At 33.6% G+C, this 20588-nt stretch overlaps 2 protein-coding genes across 4 annotated transcripts in view; one reads left to right on the top strand and one right to left on the bottom strand.

Annotated features, from left to right (window-relative positions):
* Positions 1-20588, top strand: part of LOC132701219 (chaoptin-like) — a 701991-nt gene that overhangs the window by 639447 nt on the left and 41956 nt on the right. The gene's annotated exons all lie outside the window — the stretch shown is intronic.
* The window catches only part of LOC132700927 (molybdenum cofactor sulfurase 3), a 62794-nt gene that overhangs the window by 6683 nt on the left and 35523 nt on the right, over positions 1-20588 (bottom strand). For 2 of the 3 annotated variants that reach the window (XM_060668521.1, XM_060668523.1), the window contains 4 exons: positions 13284-13400; positions 11763-12080; positions 1961-2189; positions 1663-1878 (listed from right to left, as the gene is read on the bottom strand). In XM_060668521.1, the coding sequence (XP_060524504.1) occupies positions 1663-1878; positions 1961-2189; positions 11763-12080; positions 13284-13400 (880 nt within the window). The remainder of the gene's footprint in view (positions 1-1662; positions 1879-1960; positions 2190-11762; positions 12081-13283; positions 13401-20588) is intronic. The other variant, XM_060668522.1, reaches the window with a different exon arrangement.

The following is a 20588-nucleotide window of genomic DNA, read 5'->3' as shown; positions in this document are numbered from 1 at the left end:
TGCTGACCTTCTATAGGAGGAGCGGCATCTGGACGCCCTCTAGAGCGGCCTGTGAGCACAACGGGCCCATCTGGTGGCCTAAGTGCTTGGACGCCCGCGAGGACGCCCCCCTTTAATACCAATACCAATACTGGTATCGCTGTTATGCATATCAGAGTTAAAACTTTTTAAAGCAAGAAAAGAGCTTTTTGCCAAACATCCGAAATAACAAGTCCTTCGTTAAAACAAGTTCAAGTTGAAATATGAAGTGTTATATGAACCGATTTTCTTCGGTTAAATATCAAACGACAGCAACTGCAGTGCCTAAGACAGGGAGCATAGATAAAGCTTAGCTAGTAGTTAGAAAATGACGATTGAAGTAGTTGCTTAAGTGACATATATATCATTTGTGTAAGAATTTTTGTATGTTGGGTAAAGAGTTCTTCTTTGGCAAATAACCCTTCTAAAAAGCAATTTGTTTAAAGGTATAATACTGTGAAAAATTGCTAGTTTATATAAATTAAAATAAGAAGGATTTGGAATGGTGGTGTTAATACGAAAAGGTTTATGAAAAATGGAGCAAGTATGAAAATTATTTCTCACACATCTATAGAGTTAATTGAACTAATTGAACTATTAAGTTCTTCTATTTAATGTTAATTTAATATTATGGATAGCGAAATGATTATAGATTTGGGTATATGCTACCACATATATGCGCAAACCGTTAGTATGCATAATAACTAAGTGTTTTAGGAATTATGCGCAATTGCTGAAACTGTTATTCATCAATATTAATGTACGCATATACGGTACTCCAATAGAAAAAGTGAGAAAGTTTAAATATCTCGAGTGCTGGATTACCCAAAACCTTGATCCGGAGACCGAAATTCGAGCACGAATTGAAAACGCAAGACCCACGTTTGCGAGAATGAAAACATTCCTAACAAATACTACCCTGTCACTGGATACTCGATACCGTTTTGTGAAAAAATACATTCATTCTATTCTCTTATACGGCATGGAATCTTGGACAATTTGAAAGAGAATAATGCAACGACTGAAAGCATTTGAAATGCAGACTTTTGAAGATTCCATGGACAAAACTAATTACAAATGAAAATGTTAGAAGAATGATGAGAACAGAACTCATGCAGTACGAGACACGGCGCAAAATCAGCTATTTAGCACATAAAGGAGAAAAATCTCAACTTTTGAGACTCATCATGGAAGAAACGCTAGGGGACCGTAGCAGTCCCGGACGACGAAAATGTTCATGGCTTAAAAACATAAGAGAGTGGACAAGATTAGACACATGAACCCTATTGAGAACGGCAAGAAATAGAGAAGAGTTTGCTGCCATTGTCGCCAACCTTCAGTAATGAAGGAGGCACCTAAAAAAGAATCATTATCAATGGATAAGTTATTATGCACAATCATAAACAGTTTTCAGTAATTAAGCACAATTTTTAAAATGCTCGGTTATTATGCAATATCACAACAGTTTCAGTAATTAGGCATAATTCCTAATATGCTCAGTTATTATTCATACTGTTTTCGGATATTTGCGGCTTATAAAAGTCCTACTGAACATATTGCTTTATCAAAAAAAAAAAGTTGTAATTGACAATATTACTTAAATATTAATATAACATCATACTCGCTGCATTCAAAGTTACTTGCCTCTTTTGCATTTTCGACCAGAAATTTCATTGTTGAATTCGCATTGCCTGAGCAGTCGCAATCCCGGATAATCCAACATCGCTGACAACCATTCGCTCACGTTGTCGCCACAGTCATAACCTTGAACTTGGTCGCTACAAACTTTACTTTTACAAAAATATGCCTCTTTTAAGTCGCTTTCCGATAAATCAAGCGGAATTTCGATTTGGTTTTCATCTAAAAAAAATTGCCAAGGTTGCTATTATAATCTATTCACATAATTTTCAATTCTGTGGCATACGTAAAAGCAAATATTTACCTCTGAAAGTGATTTTCAACTTATTTCTATTGATATCCAATTCAGGTTTGATGAGACACAACCGTTTAATTTGCTTTTGCGTTATACATGTTCCGGATGGACCTACCACCATCCACTGTCGATCGTATTTCAGCCCCAGTTCGGTCAGTTTCCATGGTTCCTGCGGGGAATACGGACTACAAGATTTTATTGGATACAAAAAAATCTTTTCGAGGTGGCCTTTTGTAACCTAAAACATTTTTTTTACTTAATATTCTAGAGATGTTTAGGTTGTTGCTGACTTTTAGTCAATCATCCTGTTAGCTTGTTCAGAGCTTATCCGAGACTGAATTTCAATCGACTCCGTAACTGCTTATATATTGTTTAACGGCGGCGGATCTAAGGGAGGCGCATGAACATTGTCTCGGAGGACTGATTCCCATATTGCTGAATGGTAAAGCAATGTATCACGGTTAGAACTGTTTGGTTGTTTAGAAATTTATATGAGTTCTCGGATTTTTGCTAGAACAATTGATTACATGCAAGAATGTTAGTTTGATCGATTGAGATTGGTTTTATGGTTGAGTTTGTAATCTCCTTATGAGTCTATTTGTCGCAGTCTTTACCATATATGGTATTTTTCGTCCTATTTTTCAATATTCCCTTTGCCCGAAAACTCCTGCTATCTTAAGCAAAATGTTGTTTTTTGTTGGCGATACATTTACGCAACAACTCATTTTCACGATCGGATTAGATTCATTTTGGCGACAACAGACAGTATAACGTGCGGCTGTGGCAAAAAATACATAGGGAAAACAGGTCGAAGAATCACCGACTGAAACTGGTAAGATTAATTTCTACACTGACAGTTTTGTTAAGTTGTAGAGACCATAACGTTATCCCTAATTTTCTTACAATATCCCATCATGTCAAAACCGCTTTTAAAATTATTCGTAAATCTAGTTTTGCTTTACTTCCAGAAAGCATTCATGGAAAAATGTGAAAAAATAGACAAAATCAATAAGATTCTTCTGTCTCTACATCTTAAAATTGCTTCCATTTGGTCCCCATGTTCGATGCCCTTTCAAACTTGCTCCGTCACAAAGCTGAAAATCTTCGTTTATCTTCTACCCAGATATTTTTTAAAAACTATCATCAATGCTAGTGAAATCACCAAACTCTTCTCAACGACCAAACGCTGTCGTAAATGTACCGTACCAACTGTCTGACACGGAAAAATTAATTCTTGCGAAAGGTTCCAACTTCGTCCTTGCCCCACGTATTATCCCAAAATGAGAAAATCATTTCAAATGCCGTTTCTATCCTAAACAAACTACCATCTCAAACAACTAATACGATTTGAAACAGCAAAAATCCTTAAAAAATCAAAACCTCCCAAATATAATATTCCAAAGCCTCAATTCTAAATGGAGATAAAAGAAATGAACACAAATGAACACCAGGAAAAAAATAAAGATATTCTTACTGACGGATCCTATCGTCAACTTCTACGCACCCTATGAAACGCAACCTTAAATCTGTTATGAAGGCTTCTTTTCTATCAGAATGCGTGAAAAATTATGTCACCCCTAATGACTCTAAATTTTGTCGACTCCACGAACTCCCTAAGATTCACAAACCAGGATTACCCCTTCAACCTATTGTCAGCATATTCTCTAGCAAAATATCTTGCTTCTATATTAAAAGCTTGATATGAAAAACTGGTAATTTGGTATTTAATTCCTTTCATTTCAATTAATAATTAAAAAGAATTACATTCTGGTTAGATTCGACGTAGCTTTACTAACGTCCCTATTCCTGAAACATTCAACATTATATATATATATATATATATATATATATATATATATATATATATATATATATATATATATATATATATATATATATATATATATATATATAGTGGAGTTCCTACAGCTTCTGCCGCATTCCACATTTCGACCGCCATTTATCTTTATTCCTGCACTCATCTTCTTTAATTGCTCTGTCCTTCATTATATTTCTTATACCATCGTTCCATGAGGTCATTCTTTTTTCCATCTGTTTTTGGGTGTTTTAGTGCTCTTTTTGGCCATCTCTCATCGTTCATTCTCTGTACGTTCAAGATTATTTGAGATATATTAAAATTCGACAATCTGAAACCAAACCTTCTCATCTTAATTGAAAACTGCGTGTGTGGAACATATTTAAAACGGTCAAATTTTTGAACAAACGTCGGAGTATTAGCTACAGTCATCGCGAATATATTTATAGAAGCCTTTGAAAAGAAAACTCTCTACACCTATCACCTAAAACCAAAATTATGGAAACGCTACGTTACGCTACATAAAATACACTTCACCACAACTTTGCAAAGACAATCAGTCTAAAAACTACCCCAGACTTGCGACTGTTGTCCGTCCTTCCTTAGAGTCAAAACAACACTCACCACATATCAAAGTTTCTTGAGAAATATAACTTCAAAATCAGATTTACCACTTGTCCAAAAATCTAACAACATCTTCGATTCGTCAAAGACAAAATTTCGTTTGAAATACCAGTTGCTTGCAGCATTTTATGCATATGCGACAAAGAATACATTACACAATACAACTGCGCTCGAATAACATGAAAGAGCCTTAATACTAAGACAAATATATTTATCAGTAGTTGCCGAACACAATCGCGAAAGCCGACATCGAATTTTATTAAATAAAACTAAAAGTCTTGCATGTAATCCATTCTTCCACCAATGAAAAATTCGAGAATCTATAGAAATCCATAAGCAAACAAACAATCTTAACCGCGACTCAGGTCTTTACCCTTCACCAATATGGCAATCAGTCAACCGAGGGCTCTCCTTTAGTTTCTTCTATTCTATTTGCAATATTTATTTCATTTTTTTTTGTCCTTTGAAACCAGTAACAATGGACGTGAAGTATTAATTTGAAAATTTACTTTGTTTTTACAAAGAATCCGCGCAAGTGCACAAAAATACGGGGTGTTTTATTTTAAATGAAAACACACACAACTTTTTTATTTGTTTTTTCTTTTAAAATTGGAAACGATAGTGCTGCCAGGAAAATACTAAAACCAACGAGGTTAGTTTTATCTAAAAATATTTGTTAGTCCAGCTCTGTTAAGTTAATTTGGTAGCTATATAATTCAAGCTATACAATCCCATTGAAAAAGTTGCCAGCCTCTATAATTTAGGGGTTAGTAGTGAAGGAAAACAATTAATTTTTTGTTAAATTACAACTTCTACTTAAAACATTGTTCTTCAAACTTAAACTGGACGACGACGCGGGACAAAGTTTTACCCAACAACGGTTCAACTATACGAATGATACTTAAAGTTAGACAGTCAGCTGGTCATATTTGATACCAAGCGGAGAGCGAATCTTGAAAACAAAAATAAATTCTTCTTCAAATACATTTGCTAGGATTAATGTCTTACAACTTTATACGGACCAGATCTCGAGGGATAACACTTGTCCTAAGAAACTGTCGACGGTCGAACAAATCCCTTAGATTATGTCTACTATTTGTTCGCTCGTCTAACGCTTTAAATAGTTTCGATGGAATAATTCAACGTCCCCTCGATATGATTGTAATTATATTGATTGCCTGGAAAATGTTAAATTTTACAAAAGTACGAATTTCGCTCGTTCTTTCGGATGAAAAATGTGCATGTAGCAAAATAACAGCTATTAATGTTTAATTTTCTTGATATTTTATAATTAATAACATCGATAATGGAAATATACGAGGTACGATGATAGATAGATATACAGATAGAGGCTTCACATTCCTAAAGGAAGATAAGCCGCTTTTAGGAAACTTTTTAATCCAATTGACGAAGTGAATCAATTCCCATTTCTGCTGTTTCGTACTTTTCTCATGAAGTTTCTCCATTCTCTTCTTACTGCCCGCTCTCCCGCTCTTCTCATGTCCTCCTTAACTTTCTCTAACAATCTTGATCTGGATCTTTTCCTCCTTTTCCCTCATGCTCTACACACATGCTCCAACCCCTGAGATTTAAATCTGCTAGTATCTCCTGGTTGGTTCTAGTCCTCTAATTATTTTCGTCTACCCCCAACAGGGACTACCATATTTTCTTCATCTCTTTTCGTCAGTGCCATGGTTTAGGCTGCATACAATTAAGTTTGTTTTGTAAATCTTTGAGTTTTTTGATTATTACTTATTGATTTATATTATTCCTGACAGGTCCTGATTGTTATAAAAATCTCTATTGGCTGATGCTATGTTTTTTTCAAGTTCAATATCTCTTTCGCCCATGCTAGATAACATCACTCCTAAGTTTACTGCTCAAAGCTATTATTTCTCATTTTAATCACGCTATTATCAGTTCTTCCTCCAAAGATCATTATTTACACTAGGTTCTAGGGGATCGCCATCGGCACAGAAATAATCAGGGCCGAAAAAAATTGTTTTTTGTCTGTCCGTTCTCCGTTTTCTGATCTCGTCTTTTGGTTTTTATTTTTGAATGGTTTGAGCTACGAAATTGAGATTCACTTTCTGTTTGTCTCCATGCGGCACATAAGCTTACAAAAAATGGCTTCGATCAGACGCCGTCATCTATTTTTTTTTGCAATTTTCGATTGTTTTTTGAACATCGGTATGCAACACTGTAAGTGTCCGAAATTTGAAGTTATTGCCATGAAATTTGGCACACATATAGTGCTTACCTCCCAGATCAAAAGTTAAAAACCATATTTGTAAGGGCCCAAGAAAAAAATCAATTCTCAAAAATCGTTTATGCAATAGAAAAAATTATCCCCAAAAAGATCCATGAGATCGAGTGCTACAAGTCTATATTTTTTATAATTTTCAAAAATATATAGGATGTGCGCGGTATTTGCAAGAAAACGTAAAATTTGGTTCCCCTTACAAAGATAATTGACCATAACTAGAAGGTTCCGTTTCAGTTGTCCGTTTGTTTAACAAGGCCTTATAGGGCAGCTAAAACTTTTGTGTTTAAGGTGTTCACATATTGCACAGGGTATTCCGGATATTCTGTGCTATATTCAAAAACGTAATAGGTGTCTTAAATTTGCAGCTATCGACTTCAAATTTAGCAGAAAAGTAAAAGTCGGTACCCGCATCTAAACTTTGGAAACTGGAAGCAATCAAATCTCGCCAAGTATTTTTTAAAAATTTGTGATTTTTTTTAGGTTGTTTTGGCTTCCAGAAAAAAATCATTTTCTTGAAAACTATTAACGGCAAAATTATTAAACAAGGAGGCGCGGAAAATCTTGTGCTATAATTTTTACTTTCGGCATTTTTTTAAAATGAAAATTCTGAACAAAATGCTACAATTTTTGTATTTATATTCGTCATTATTTTACAGCATTTTCTCGCAAACCATTTTCTCTTTTGAAAAAATTCGTATTACGTATTGCGTATTACGAACATATTTTGAATTATATTCGGGGTGTGTCGTTTATGGGCAAAAATTTCTGCAAGATTCTGAAAATTTTCGTTTTTGTGGGTAAGTTATTTTTCATAAATAAAAAACTGTTTAAGATGAGATAATTTGGTTTAAACAGTATCGTAAACTGTGTCAAATATCCTTGGAAATCGCTATTAATGATACTTTTTTTTTCAAAGAAACTTCCACAGGCTATTGTAACATTTTTTACAAAACTTCTGGATTCTTCCTGCGTCGGTTTTTGCTGAGTCGAAATTGCTGACGTTTCGCCAATCATCCTGTTGGCTTCTTCAGAACTTGACTTTGACAGGCATTAGATAACGATATGGCAATCGTGATAATTTATTATAATGTAAATTATAATATAAAATATTTGAAAACAGCTAAACATGTCAAAATGCAAAAATTTCAGCTACTAATTTAGTGCCCTTCGAAGGAATTGTAAAAAAATAGTGAACATAAATAATGATATTTTATTTTCATTTTAAATAATTTTTGGTATCTTTAATAATAGCTTACCGCGTTGTTTTTTTAAACTAGATTATTGTGAATTAATAACAACCCGGTAGAGTGGAAGATATTCAGATGCATATCATTGAATTTATTTCTTTTTTCAGTAAATTATTTTTTTATCATTATGACAGTAAAATCCACCTGTTGGCATAGTAAGCAACCCAAATCGCGTCACTTAAAGCACATTAGTAGTCTATGAAAAACCTTTTTTAACGACTTCACGTTTATTAAAATGTGTTTAGCCTTTTTTGACATATTGGTATAGAAAATAAAAAAAAACCTACAGAGTGCGCGCAATTGCTTTCTATTAGTATTCTGCTTACACTCTCCAATGTTCTGCAGCAAATAGTGCACAAGCAATCAAGCAAGAATCAGAATCTGTTTTGTCAATTCGTATCATCCTTTTTAAATGACAGAACGCAAAAACTAATACATGACGAATGAACTTTTAGACCTTTGGCTCTTAGCAAGAAAGTATGCTAGGGTGGAATGTTGGGCCTATTTCTGTTTGCGAATCTTAGGTCCAGGTTTGCAACATCATAACATCATGAGCGTTTTGTGATTTTGACGATGACACTCAAATGTAATAGTCTTTTTCTAAAAAAGGCCTTAACGAAGCAAGCACTGAACATATGCTCGTACTTAATCTTTCATCAGTGATGATTTGAAAATGACAATTAAACTGATAATAATAGCAACAATAATTCTATAGAGAACTCTGTTTTGCTTTTTTGTGGCATATCCAAAAGAAAAGGACTTACTCTAGATTCTCGGCTAATGTTTATAGGCACGTTACAAGCCAGTTAAAGGTTGCCTGCAGTAATCTAAAATTCATTTATGGAAGTCGTCACAGGAATCTAAAAAGCTTGTTTGAGATACCCTTGTACTGCATAGTTTAATCATGATAACAGCGTATTCATGCCTTGTTCAGCTAATATTGCGTAATCGAGTTCGATAAACTCATATTTCACCATATCTTGTTAGGTCACAATTTTTGAGAATTTTTGCCATCTTCTTTCCTGGTGATGGTCTGTTTTTACGGATAACGAATGGATAATGAGTAAAAAAAAAATAAACTTCTTCTGTGACATTCTGCAGAAATGTTAATCAAATTCAAATAAGCTGAAAACCTTAGAAAATAAGCTAAACAACAACATTTTTGTCGATCTAACTCGTTTGTAACACGTCTAACAAAATATACAGGACCATCTATCTGCATCCTGATCCGCTGACGAATATGAGGAGGCATAGTTTATAACAATATAACAATAATAATAATATAACAATTGGTCGTAAAAAATTCGAGAAACAGCGCTGTTCAAGTGACCATCAAGAAAGTATGGACCTACCATTCGGCTTGCAATTATTCCACCCCACCCGTTAGCAGTGCATCTCTGCTGGTGATCAAGGCTTTTAGAGTATTAGGATTTTGTTAGTATAGTGACAGCACGTTTTCAAATCATATTTTGTGCGCCACCACACTTTTCTAAAATCCATAAACAAAATAACAATGATCAAACATAATCTTTTTCAAGAAGCTGTTGATTTAGTTAAATATGATACGGACTAAATTTGTGTTATTATTTAAAGGCTCTATATGCATATTCCAGTGTGAGGGTTTTCAACCAAAGATTAGATTTCTAACGATAACAGATATTTTTGTCGTTATGGTTTAATATAAGACACACCGCCTGTGTCATGAAAAAGCTGCAACAAATTTTCCATTGAACACCTATTAGAATGAAGACTGATAGCTTACACTCAACGATGACCAAAATCATATCAATTCGCTTTTCCTGAGGGGGAGGAGTAGAAGAGACATCGATGGGAAACACATATATGATATCAATAATATTATAGTATTATAATTTAATTCTGCGTCAAACCAAGCCACTAACTGCCGGATCTTAAATTTAACTTTAGGAAGTTACTTAATAAAATGTGTGATCAAAATCTGGGTCACTTTTTTCACCACACTTTGTAGAATATTGAAGTGAAGCTTTAACATCGAAATTAAGAGGTTTAGGTATAGAAAATGCAACAATAACTTACATATATTTGGTACAGAGTGTCTCCGAGATGGGGACGTCACATGAGATATCAAAATGGTTAAATTCAAAAAAATAGCGCAAATTGAAAATGTTAATAACAAGTTCTTGAGAAAATTAATAAAATTCCGAAGATATGCAAAAAAAAACTGAATTTGCCGATTCGACTTGTTATTGTTATTTAAAGAGCTATAAAAATGAAAATAACTTTTTTTGTCACTTTTTAAACTCTACACGATAAGGGTGAGAGATTTTAAGTAAAACGTTTCTTTTCTACAAAATTTTCAATGATTTGTCAAAATAATGTTATTAACATATTGGTACATGCCGCTTTTTAACATTGTTATTGTGTCTTTTTGCTGTTCTTTCTTCTGGCCATTCATAATGGAAAGTGCTATTTTATCTGATGAGAACTTCGATATGCGACAATGTTATATCTTATGCTATAGTAATGCCGTTGCAGCTGGCGGTCTTTAAATAACTACCCAGAGAGAAGACAACCGTGTACACAAATTATCCAGAAATAAATGAAGAAAAAGTAAATAATTTATTGTTAGTTGTAACTTAAAATCCGGAAGCATCAGTTAAAAAATATCGCCAAATCTTCTGCTCATTTCATTTTAAGAAAATAAGAACTTCACGGGTTCAAATTTAGGAATTGTCAAACGCTCAGAGCTGGTAATGAATGAAAGTGAAAAACATTTTGCAAATGGTATGCTAGGAAGTGTCAGAAAGATGGAAACTTTCACCATAAGATTATTTGGTCGGACAAAACTAAAAAATGATGGAACTTTTAAACGGCGAAATGCTCATTGTTGGGCAAGAGGCAGTCCTTGAATACACCGAATATCTAGACATCGACATTGTTTTTGGTTTAATATGTAGGTTCGGATTTATGGAACACATTTAGTGCCTTTTTCTAGGATGGTTCTCTAACTCTGAGCGTTAGTGCAACCTCCTGGACCACGACGAGGACGTGGCTCGCATCCATAGAAAATAACCTTGACTTGGTAAAAGGACACATTCCGCACGCTAGATCGGTCTATAATTGACTAGTTTACGGGCAAAGGAGGGAGTAGAAAAATGCTATTTAATACAAGGTGTAGTTTTTTCAGGCACCATATGAAAAAATAAATTTGATGATTATGTCGCCGAAACGAAATGTACTTAAATAACACAAAAAAAAATAAAAACAAAATAGGCAAATTTACGTTTTTTTGGTGTATCTTCGTGAATGATGGAAATTTTTAGTTTTATCAATAGCAAGTTGTTAGGTTTTAAATTTTGTAGCTTTTTCTAATCTCGTAGTTTCGCATCCCTTATGATTTCCATATCATTATCTTGGACATACTGAGTAGAGTAACCAATGGTATAATAAAATTTTGTATAATTTTGTGATTTGTATAATTTCAAATCATTTTGGAATACGCCCCTTGTGGTCCCACATAATACCGCTAACAGTTTTCCCCTTTGATTTGCTATACAAAAACCGAAAATATGGTGGACTACCCTGTATACTCTATTTCTTAAACTTGGATTAGTAACATTACTACCTTAATTTATTTTAACTTCAATCGTGGCGTCTAAAAAATGGTGGATCAGTTAACAGAAACGGTAATTTTCACTTTTTTCCACAAAAACCACATTCTACTTCCTACTATTTACGGGACTCATTGCGTAGTAAACTGAGCTCCATAGTAACGAAATATTTCGATAAGATGATTTAAAGAAAATATTGTATAAAATACGCCAACGAACGTTTGAACCCGCAGGCTTTGCCCACTCATCCGTAATCTGCTATGATTACCTTATATATATCGGAGGTGTTAACGATCTTTCCGTTTTGCAGCGTTTGTCCAATCGCCGAAACTTTTGAGGGGATCGCAGAAGTCCTTTCGTCTACAGAAATTTTTCCACAATCGATAAGATCTCCGTCGAAATGTGTTTTTGTAGAAAACGTCGGCGGCGGTTTTCGCACAACCGGTTTCAAAATAAAATAATTTTCAACCATTGACAGAAATCTATCGACATCTTCGTAGGTGGACATATAGCCGAAGGATACTCGCACTGATCCCGTTGGAAATCCATTTACTAAATCGTGCTCGTCTCCGCACACGTGGCCCGCCTGAAAAAATGTAGTATGACTTATAGTATAGCTTTATATAGCTTGCGCCAGCTACATATTTTCTGACAAATTTTTGTTTCTTTATCCATCTTTTTTTTTATTCCTTTTACTTTAATAGAATATTTAGGAGTGTTTTTAAAGAATCTCGAAGAATTCCTGTGGAATACCCAAGAATTTCGAGTTGAATTCCGTTTATTTACGTCTAATTCAGTGGAACTCTAGTAGAATTATGTGGAATTCCGTAGAATTTGATACTTGAAAGAGTAATTACGGTATACATACCGGGTAAAATATGTAAAATCTATCAAACTAATAATTAACATCGTAGTTTTCTTCAAATCAGTACAAGTTAAGTGAAAACACCAAAATCGATAAAAATAATAATAAAGAAAGATATACGCGTAAGAAGAAAATGCACCATACTGAATGTGTGTCTTACACCAAAAAAGGTAACTGAAAATTTAACAAAAAAAAATATAATTTATTTTGTTAAAGTTCTCTAGTAAGTCTGAAATAAATCGTGCTTAAATTATTACTGAATTGATCTAAAATTAACTAATATAGTCTTTACAAAGCTTGTCCGCTATTGGAAGTATCTTCTGCTGAGCTTTTCTATGTAGATATTAGGGTAACTAAATTTCAACTTATGGGCAGTAAAAGTAATCGGAAAAATGAGAGCGAAATTATGGCTAGTTTCGTCACAAATTGTATACTCAGGTAGTTACTTGATCACAAAAAATATCAAAAACGTTTTTCAATCAGGAAGGACGGACAAAAAATAAACTTCGCTTCAAACTGTGTTCCCGCTGAAGTCGAAAAATGTCGATTTAGTGTTCTCACGAGACTTGGGGTCAGACGTAAAAGTTGCTCAAACAAAATTTCCTTCAGCATTTGTACTCCAGATATGAGAAACTTTTAATGATTGGGGAGGTCGATCAGAACTCCATAAAAACTTTGATAGTCACCTATAACTCAAAGAATATTACTAGTAAAATATATATTCAAGTTGCAGCAGAATCCTGGTAATTTTCGATCGGTTTAAAACATTGGGACTTTGGGAAATTTATATATCAACTAGTTTTATATTTATTAATCAGGACAATAATATTGAACGGAAAGTTATCTAGGTTTCGTTAAGTCTCTACTAAGGATTTAGCATACAAAGAATGCAATTGCTTCCAGATGATTTTAAAAAATACTTACCTCAAACTGTTTCCTAATATCGGATGTACTTAGTTTCAAATGCCTCTGACAGGCGCCCGGATTACAAAAACAGCCGGTTCTCAAATGCATTCCGTGTAAATTGCACATGTGCAATACCTAGAATAAGACAAAACATGAGCAACACAGTATATTTCTCAAAAAAGCCAAGCTTTTTTGAGAAATTACATTATGCAATACACTATTTTTGATGCAAGTCGTTTGGTGACATTAATACCAAAGCTATATATGAGAGTTGCTTCATTCGAGGCTAAACGTGCGACTATCAGCCTCCTTCCTCGCAATTCTGTTGCTGCTGTTAAGAAGGGCAAACCAGATACGGTATGTCCCAGTACAGAAATTTCTGTAATTTCTCAGAGAAATTCCCAAAGGCTATTTTAATATTATTTGCAAACCTTCTGGATCTCTCTTGCGTAGGTTGTTGATGAATTGAGCCTTAAATCTGAATTCTTTAGTTTAGTTTAGTTTAGTCAGATATGATTTGATGTCCGGCTTCGTGATTTTGGTTGGCAACTGCAGATGAGTTTATTTGTGGTAGTATTTTAGGTTTTCTTATCTTCAAACGTAATTTATTAAATAATAAATACATCAGAACAAATATTAGAGTACATCAAAGACATCTAACGAAGTGTTTATGTGTGATCCAAAGAAACAAATAATATATATACTCCTTAATATCCTTGGCAAACCTGCACAAAGATTACGCAAAAACTACTATCCTCGAGATAATGTTTATAAAAGCTTATTTTTTAATTGTTTGTTGGCAATGACCATGTTTGGCAAAGTGAAAGAGTTTCTGAGGGTAGTAGTCTGTCTGGGCATATCAAATTATGTTTTCTAAAGGCATAATTACGAAAATCTTTTTTGTTATATAATTTAGAAAAAGCGCATTGAATTTATTTACACTACCTTTCTATAATTTGATCTAATTTGGTAAAATCAAAAAATATAGAGTGTTGACTTAGACCTCTATTCATTTTTGGCAGTTTTGGTATTGGTTTATGTTACATTTAGAGATATATTGGTGATTTGGGGGGCCAGTGAGTTATAAATATTGTCATTAATTCACTTATTTCATAGTTGTGCAATATTATTGTGGATAGAGGACTTGGTTTTTAAACAATATCTTTATAGTAGTGTTTTGGTTAGTCATAATAATAGTCTTAACAAAAAACAGAGAAATTCCCTTAATATATAAAATGTATGAAATGGTGCTTATATTTTTTTCGCAACGTATGTGATGTGAATGTCCCGCCTCAAGGTTTATCGATTTGTACTCTCAGGTATTTGGTAAAACTCACTTGTTCAATGGAGTCGATACGTATATTCTGATAGTTCGATCTATCCGAGTCACTTTTATTTGAATTTTTTTGGATTTACTAATAACTTAAACGAATCTTAAAAATATTAAATCCGAGATAATCCCTCTTGTAATTTAGTCCTTGCTTCTTGCCATGTATCATCCATAAAACTAAGGCTGTCTCGTCTGCATTTATATAGATGCTAAAAAAGCACAGCGAAATGAACAAAAAAAGCGAATATGCATTATGATTACTTGAAAACAGAGGTAGCCTCCAGTTTCGTGAATGCAAAAGAGAAAAATATTTTTATATGTATTAAATTTCCTTTTACTGGTGGGATAGAAAGCAGAGTTTTTTTATTTACTAGATTAACAGAAGATGAGTTGTTTAGATCTTCGACAACTTTTTAGCTAATTCAAAATTCTCAGCATTAAATATAGCAGCGCTAAACTAAATTCCCTAGCGAGTTTTTAATGACTTTGGTGATAATATGGTGTTGTAACATGTGAAGTGAAGTGCTTTTAGAAATACTTTTTTTATTTGATTAATCACATCATTTACCAATGGAAACTGGTATCTTATATATTCAGCTAAGCAATTGATGCCATGAGCCAAACAAGCAACATGAAATAGGTTAGAATCATTTTTAAATTTTGTGCTGCCCTAACCATATAGCGTGCAGCATCCAAAAAAGGAGTATAATTTTTTCTGTCGCAACACTGTTAGGTAAAAAAAAGTTGGTTAATGTAACTTGAACAAATCTGGTTGCACTTAAATTGTTGTTTTTTTTTTTCAAAATCAAATAGGCTCTACCATAATCATTGGTTTCCTCTAAGACTCCGACCTATGCGTGTGCAATGTATCTCCCACAAAATCAACTACAAGAGAAAAATAATTTTCAATTTTTTTTGAATGTTATTTCTAGTTTGATTTTATCAAACCACTCCACCAAATCATCAACACCACTTTTACGTACAGTTTAACTAGCTCCAATAACAGGGTATTTATTTGGTAATAAAATGCAATAAATTTTCCATTATTGGAAAAAAATGCTTGCACTTACTAATAAAACTTTCTATTTTAGCGTGCTGTTCCCGATCTATTAGATAATTATGTAAAAGTTAAGATTTATTTCCACTGATACCATACTTCTCCAATACCCGTAACTAAATTGGTGCGAAACCATATCAAATGCTTCAGGTGAGTCATAGGCTATCCCAAAAACATTTTTTGTATTTGTCCAGGTTCATCAACATCAACTGTACCAACATCCGCTGTACTGATTTTATGATATTATATTGTTTTGGCGAAAAAAAAACAACAATCTCTTCTTCAGATATTTGTTGATGATATGACACTTAGCGCTTTGTAATTTTCCAGTTGTTGTTTGTTTCCAGCTTTGAAAAATCGACTTACTACTGACACTTTAAAGTATTTTGGTTCTTCTCAACTTTTAAACATTAAGTTTATTATACGTGCTAAGTGTTAGTGAATAATACTTGGGTACTATTTTTAAAAATTTTACGGACATTTTATCATTACCAATAGATCTTTTATTTTATAGAGAAGTTATATATAAGTACTCGTAAAATGATTTGCTATATCTTTGGGATTCTTAAATGGTCAACACTTTCGAGTTTGGTATTTTCAATGTCCCTTTCATTTCTCTGTTTCATTTTTTATTTACTGCTTTATATATAATTTTAGAAATTTCTTTTATATTCTTACTGTTTTCATTTAATTTCATTTTGTAATCACGTTTTTTGTTAATGTAATGATTTTATTTAGCTAACTTTAATAGTTTCTAAATTTACTTGATATTTTTCGTGCTGTCTTTCCAATATATTCTTTGGCGAATTTTGTCACTGATGGATCGAAGATAATGAGAGATTTTTCGACAAGTGATAATTCTGGTGTAACCATTATATTTCTTAAGAATTTTTGAAATGTGGTCAGTAATGTTTTGAATATAAGCAAAGACCACAGTGGTAAATGCGGGGTTGCTTTCAGATTCATTTTCTTCGGGAGGTTGTGGTGAAGCTTATCCTGTAATGGAAAGCTAAATATCCCTAGTATTTGATAGAGAACTGGATGTTCAGAGTGTCAGTTCAGTTATTCGGGTTGAGATAGTTTTATAGAGAGGATTTGTAAGTACGTTGGTGTCAACCGCGGCTTAGGTCCTTACCTTTCACTAATACGGGAATTACGAGACAATGTTCATGTCCCCCCTTTAGCTCGGTTTCCCTCAGAACAGAATGTAAATCAATTTCTGTTAAGTTCTGAAAAAGCCAACTGAACGGGAAAATTTTACAACCTATGCAGAAGTAGTCTAGAAGGTTTGTAAAATTGGTACATGATCAAAATTGAAGACCAAAAAAAAAGCTCTTTCATCGTATCGTATGTCATTTAGGAGGCATTTAGGACCGTCGCCGTTGGAAGTTAAAAAACTTTTTATAATTTGTGTTCTAAATTATTCAGTCTTGAAATCTCAAACAGTAACTCTAAGAACAGCAATCTTCATAGAAGAGCTACTACTCAAAGAAGAATAGAAATGCCCGAATGAATGCAAAGTTTCTCTGATTCTCTGAAGTGGAGGAGGAAACATAATGGTCTGGGGATTTTTTCGTGACCTTGGGCACTTTAAAACCCAATTTCAATCAAAAAGATATTGTAGAATGCTACCCTTCGCAGAAGTAAAGATTCAATTATCGTGTCGATTTAAACAGGATACTGATCTCAAGCACGCATCCAAGTTAGTGAAATAATGGTTAAATAGGGATAAACATAACTGATTTGAACATCAGTGAACTTCTTTGGGATGTCTTGAGTCGGCATGTTCCAATGCATTCCAATGTTAAAAGTCAAGAGAAGAAAACAGTTACAAAATTCTTTATAAAATGAGCAGATACCGTTGTTAAGGACTTAGAAACCAAATGGCTTTTATTATTATCACTGTGGCAATAATATGGAATTTATTGTACTGAAGTGCCTTTTACTTGATGAAAATCCATTTAAAATAGTTAAATAAGAACAAACGTTGTTAAAATAAGAACAAACGTTGTTCAGATTTTCACATAAATATATTTCTAAAATCGTTCGAGGGAGTAAGTTTCAATGAAATAGATGCTTTAAATATTGCGTTTAAATAAAGCAGAGCAAATTTTGGCCGATTTTGACGCGCATCAAACAGCTCTCGAATTAATTACAGACGAAAATGAGTTGGATAACTTATACAAAGAACGCAATGATTTCGAAAATGCGTTTTATTCAACAATTTCGAAAGCAAAATTTTTGACTTCAAGGAAATGTCAAATCATGTCCGAGGGACGTTCCAGCGAAAGCCCGATTCGTGCTACAAACGTTGAACTGAAAGGTGTAAAATATCCGACAATAAATTTGCCAAAATTTGAAAAAATACCTTTGAGTAGCTAATACGTTAATACTTCCTAAGGCATCATTGGAAGGCGGTCCCGCGGAAGTTATTCGTTCAATCGAACAATTTATAATAACAATTGATTTCTCAGTTTGTGCGAAATGACACAAGAATAATTCTAACGTTGAATTCCATAGAATTTTATTTGAAACTGGATTATTATTATTATTATTACTGCAGTTATCGATAATTCCAAGGACATATTTGCATCATGCCAAATTAGTAAAACGAAATAGTCCAAAGAAAACTTTCTTCCAGACTTTCCTTTTTTGTACTGTTTTTCTCTTGACTGAGAGCCCGAAATACACTGGATTTATCTGGCCTTGCCTTTAGTAACATCCACAAACATAGCAACTTATGTTGTACATGCAGGATTTTCCCTCCAGTGTTTACGATTTGGATGAATCCAGAACCTCGCCGAATAGTGAACTAAACCAATCAATTTTTTTTATTCAAAATCGATTAAAAATCACAATAAACCACAGGAAACTTAAAAAATATAAATATCAAACACAACTAAGTTTACGGTTGTTTCGTAATTTAATTTTATCCAAGTTGAACGTAACATCATAATATCACGACCGAATAATTATAACATGACCGACGGAATAAAACCGTACCATAATATTTTTATCAAAACCATGAATCCTGACAATATTCCTGTAGTGCCCGAAAATTTCATACTCCTATTTAATAGCGTCCGTTTCTTTAGTTTGACGTCAAACCCGTTACCATTAATATCGTACAACGCATTCCGATGTCCGCTCGACGTCTGACAAAGTCACTTAAAACAATTAGTCACCGACCGACGTCTGGGCAATGATAACTTATTTGACGTCACAAATTGGTTGGTCTATAATGTTCACTTTTATTTACGTATCATTGGTTGCTTTCATGAAATTTCAACGGTTTAAAAGCAGTTTACGAGATATTTGACACTTGAAACTTATAGTCGACGAACATGTAATTGTGAGAAACTAACTAAAGGCATCCTTAACTTCGAGAAGCCCTTAAATTTTGAATTATTTGCAACTACACATTTTGCGGCTGTATCACTGACGTTTCGCCAAACGAGATTCACGAATTACCGAATTCCAAATAGAAGACAAGTGGAAACCTGTGTCGCCGTTTATATTATTGGGGCACTTGATTATTTCTATAGACTCGCGATTTTTTCGTATAGTATTTTCTTCTTATGGAATAAAATGTCGTGTCCAGTTTGATGACTATGTTTCGAAACCGCTGATGTAGTGATTAGTTGAAGTCTGACTGATCTCTGATGTTCTTTTAGTATACTTCATATTTTTTCACCTGTTTTCCCGATGTATTCTTTGGCACAGCTACACAGTATCCTGTAAACAGCTGCTGTCTGGAGAGAAACTTTATCTTTTACCGATGGTACACGTTGGTAGATTTTAGGACAAGTAGAGAATCTAGATTTTATGATATGTTTTTGATTTACAGAAATAATTTGTGCATGTGGTTTTAGTGAAATGTATTTTTGAATTGACTGTCTGATATCTCTATATCGGAAATTGCTTAAGAAGTGAGATTTGTTAATTCTTGGTTAAGAGGATTCGAGTTGATATTGCTCTGAAAAATAAGTAATTGATCACGTAGCATCTTTGGACTGGATGATGTTGCATTGAGTCCTTTTTCCATAGACGGAATTTCCCAAGGTTAGTCTGGATTTCGTTTGATAAGAATGTCTACGAAGGGAAGAGTGTTCTTATTTTAAAATTCAATTGTGAAATTGTTGCTTGTGTATATGGAGTTTAAATAGTTTAGAAATGATTGAAGAGATTCCTGGCTCTGTGACCAGAGAACAGACTACATTCATATTCACATTCGATCTTCATGTAAATTAGTATAGTCAGGTTTTAGGTAGTCCTGAATAAGAATTCATTGACATGCTGTTCTTAAAGAAATCTAACCAACAAAAAATATTTCAAAATTAAACCGTAATCACAGGTTTTACAAGAATGTAAAGCCTTAAGCGTCCCGCTGAACTATTAACAAAACTACACCGACTTTCTACATTATATTTTAAATACTATAAACTGGACTTCATCGTCAGATCATGTTTTTGTGCCATTTTCCACAAACCGCGCAAATCAAAAACTGGTAATAGGCGTGCAGGTGCTATGAGCGAGCCAAAGGTTCAAAGGTAAAAGGCAAATATTAAGAAATTCTTCTAACGGCCACGTTGTCAGCAGCTCCAGCATTGAAGAATAAATTCTCGAATAAAAACAGGCTGAGCAGTAGAGCATACGTAAATTTTATAACGGTGCCGAGCCAATCAGAAGGCGGCGGCTAGTTCCGATCATGGCGCGAAATTCAAACTGAATCGATCACATAGCGCCATTTAGGTAAATTCTTAATTACTTATGGTTGTAATTATTTTTTTTTTAATATCTTTAATGAATAAATAATAATTTATTAAAAATTGTAATCTTGTCTTTTAAAGTTTCGCTTCTATTGCTATTGTGCCCTATAAATATTAAGAATTAATCAATTAAATATAATAAATAAAACATAAACACAACCATTGAT

This window comes from Cylas formicarius, unplaced genomic scaffold (genome assembly GCF_029955315.1).
Source record: "Cylas formicarius isolate icCylForm1 unplaced genomic scaffold, icCylForm1.1 PGA_scaffold_4__25_contigs__length_36172078, whole genome shotgun sequence".
NCBI lineage: Eukaryota > Metazoa > Arthropoda > Insecta > Coleoptera > Brentidae > Cylas > Cylas formicarius.
Note: the sequence above shows the minus strand (reverse complement) of the source record. Positions and strands in the feature narration are given on the sequence as shown.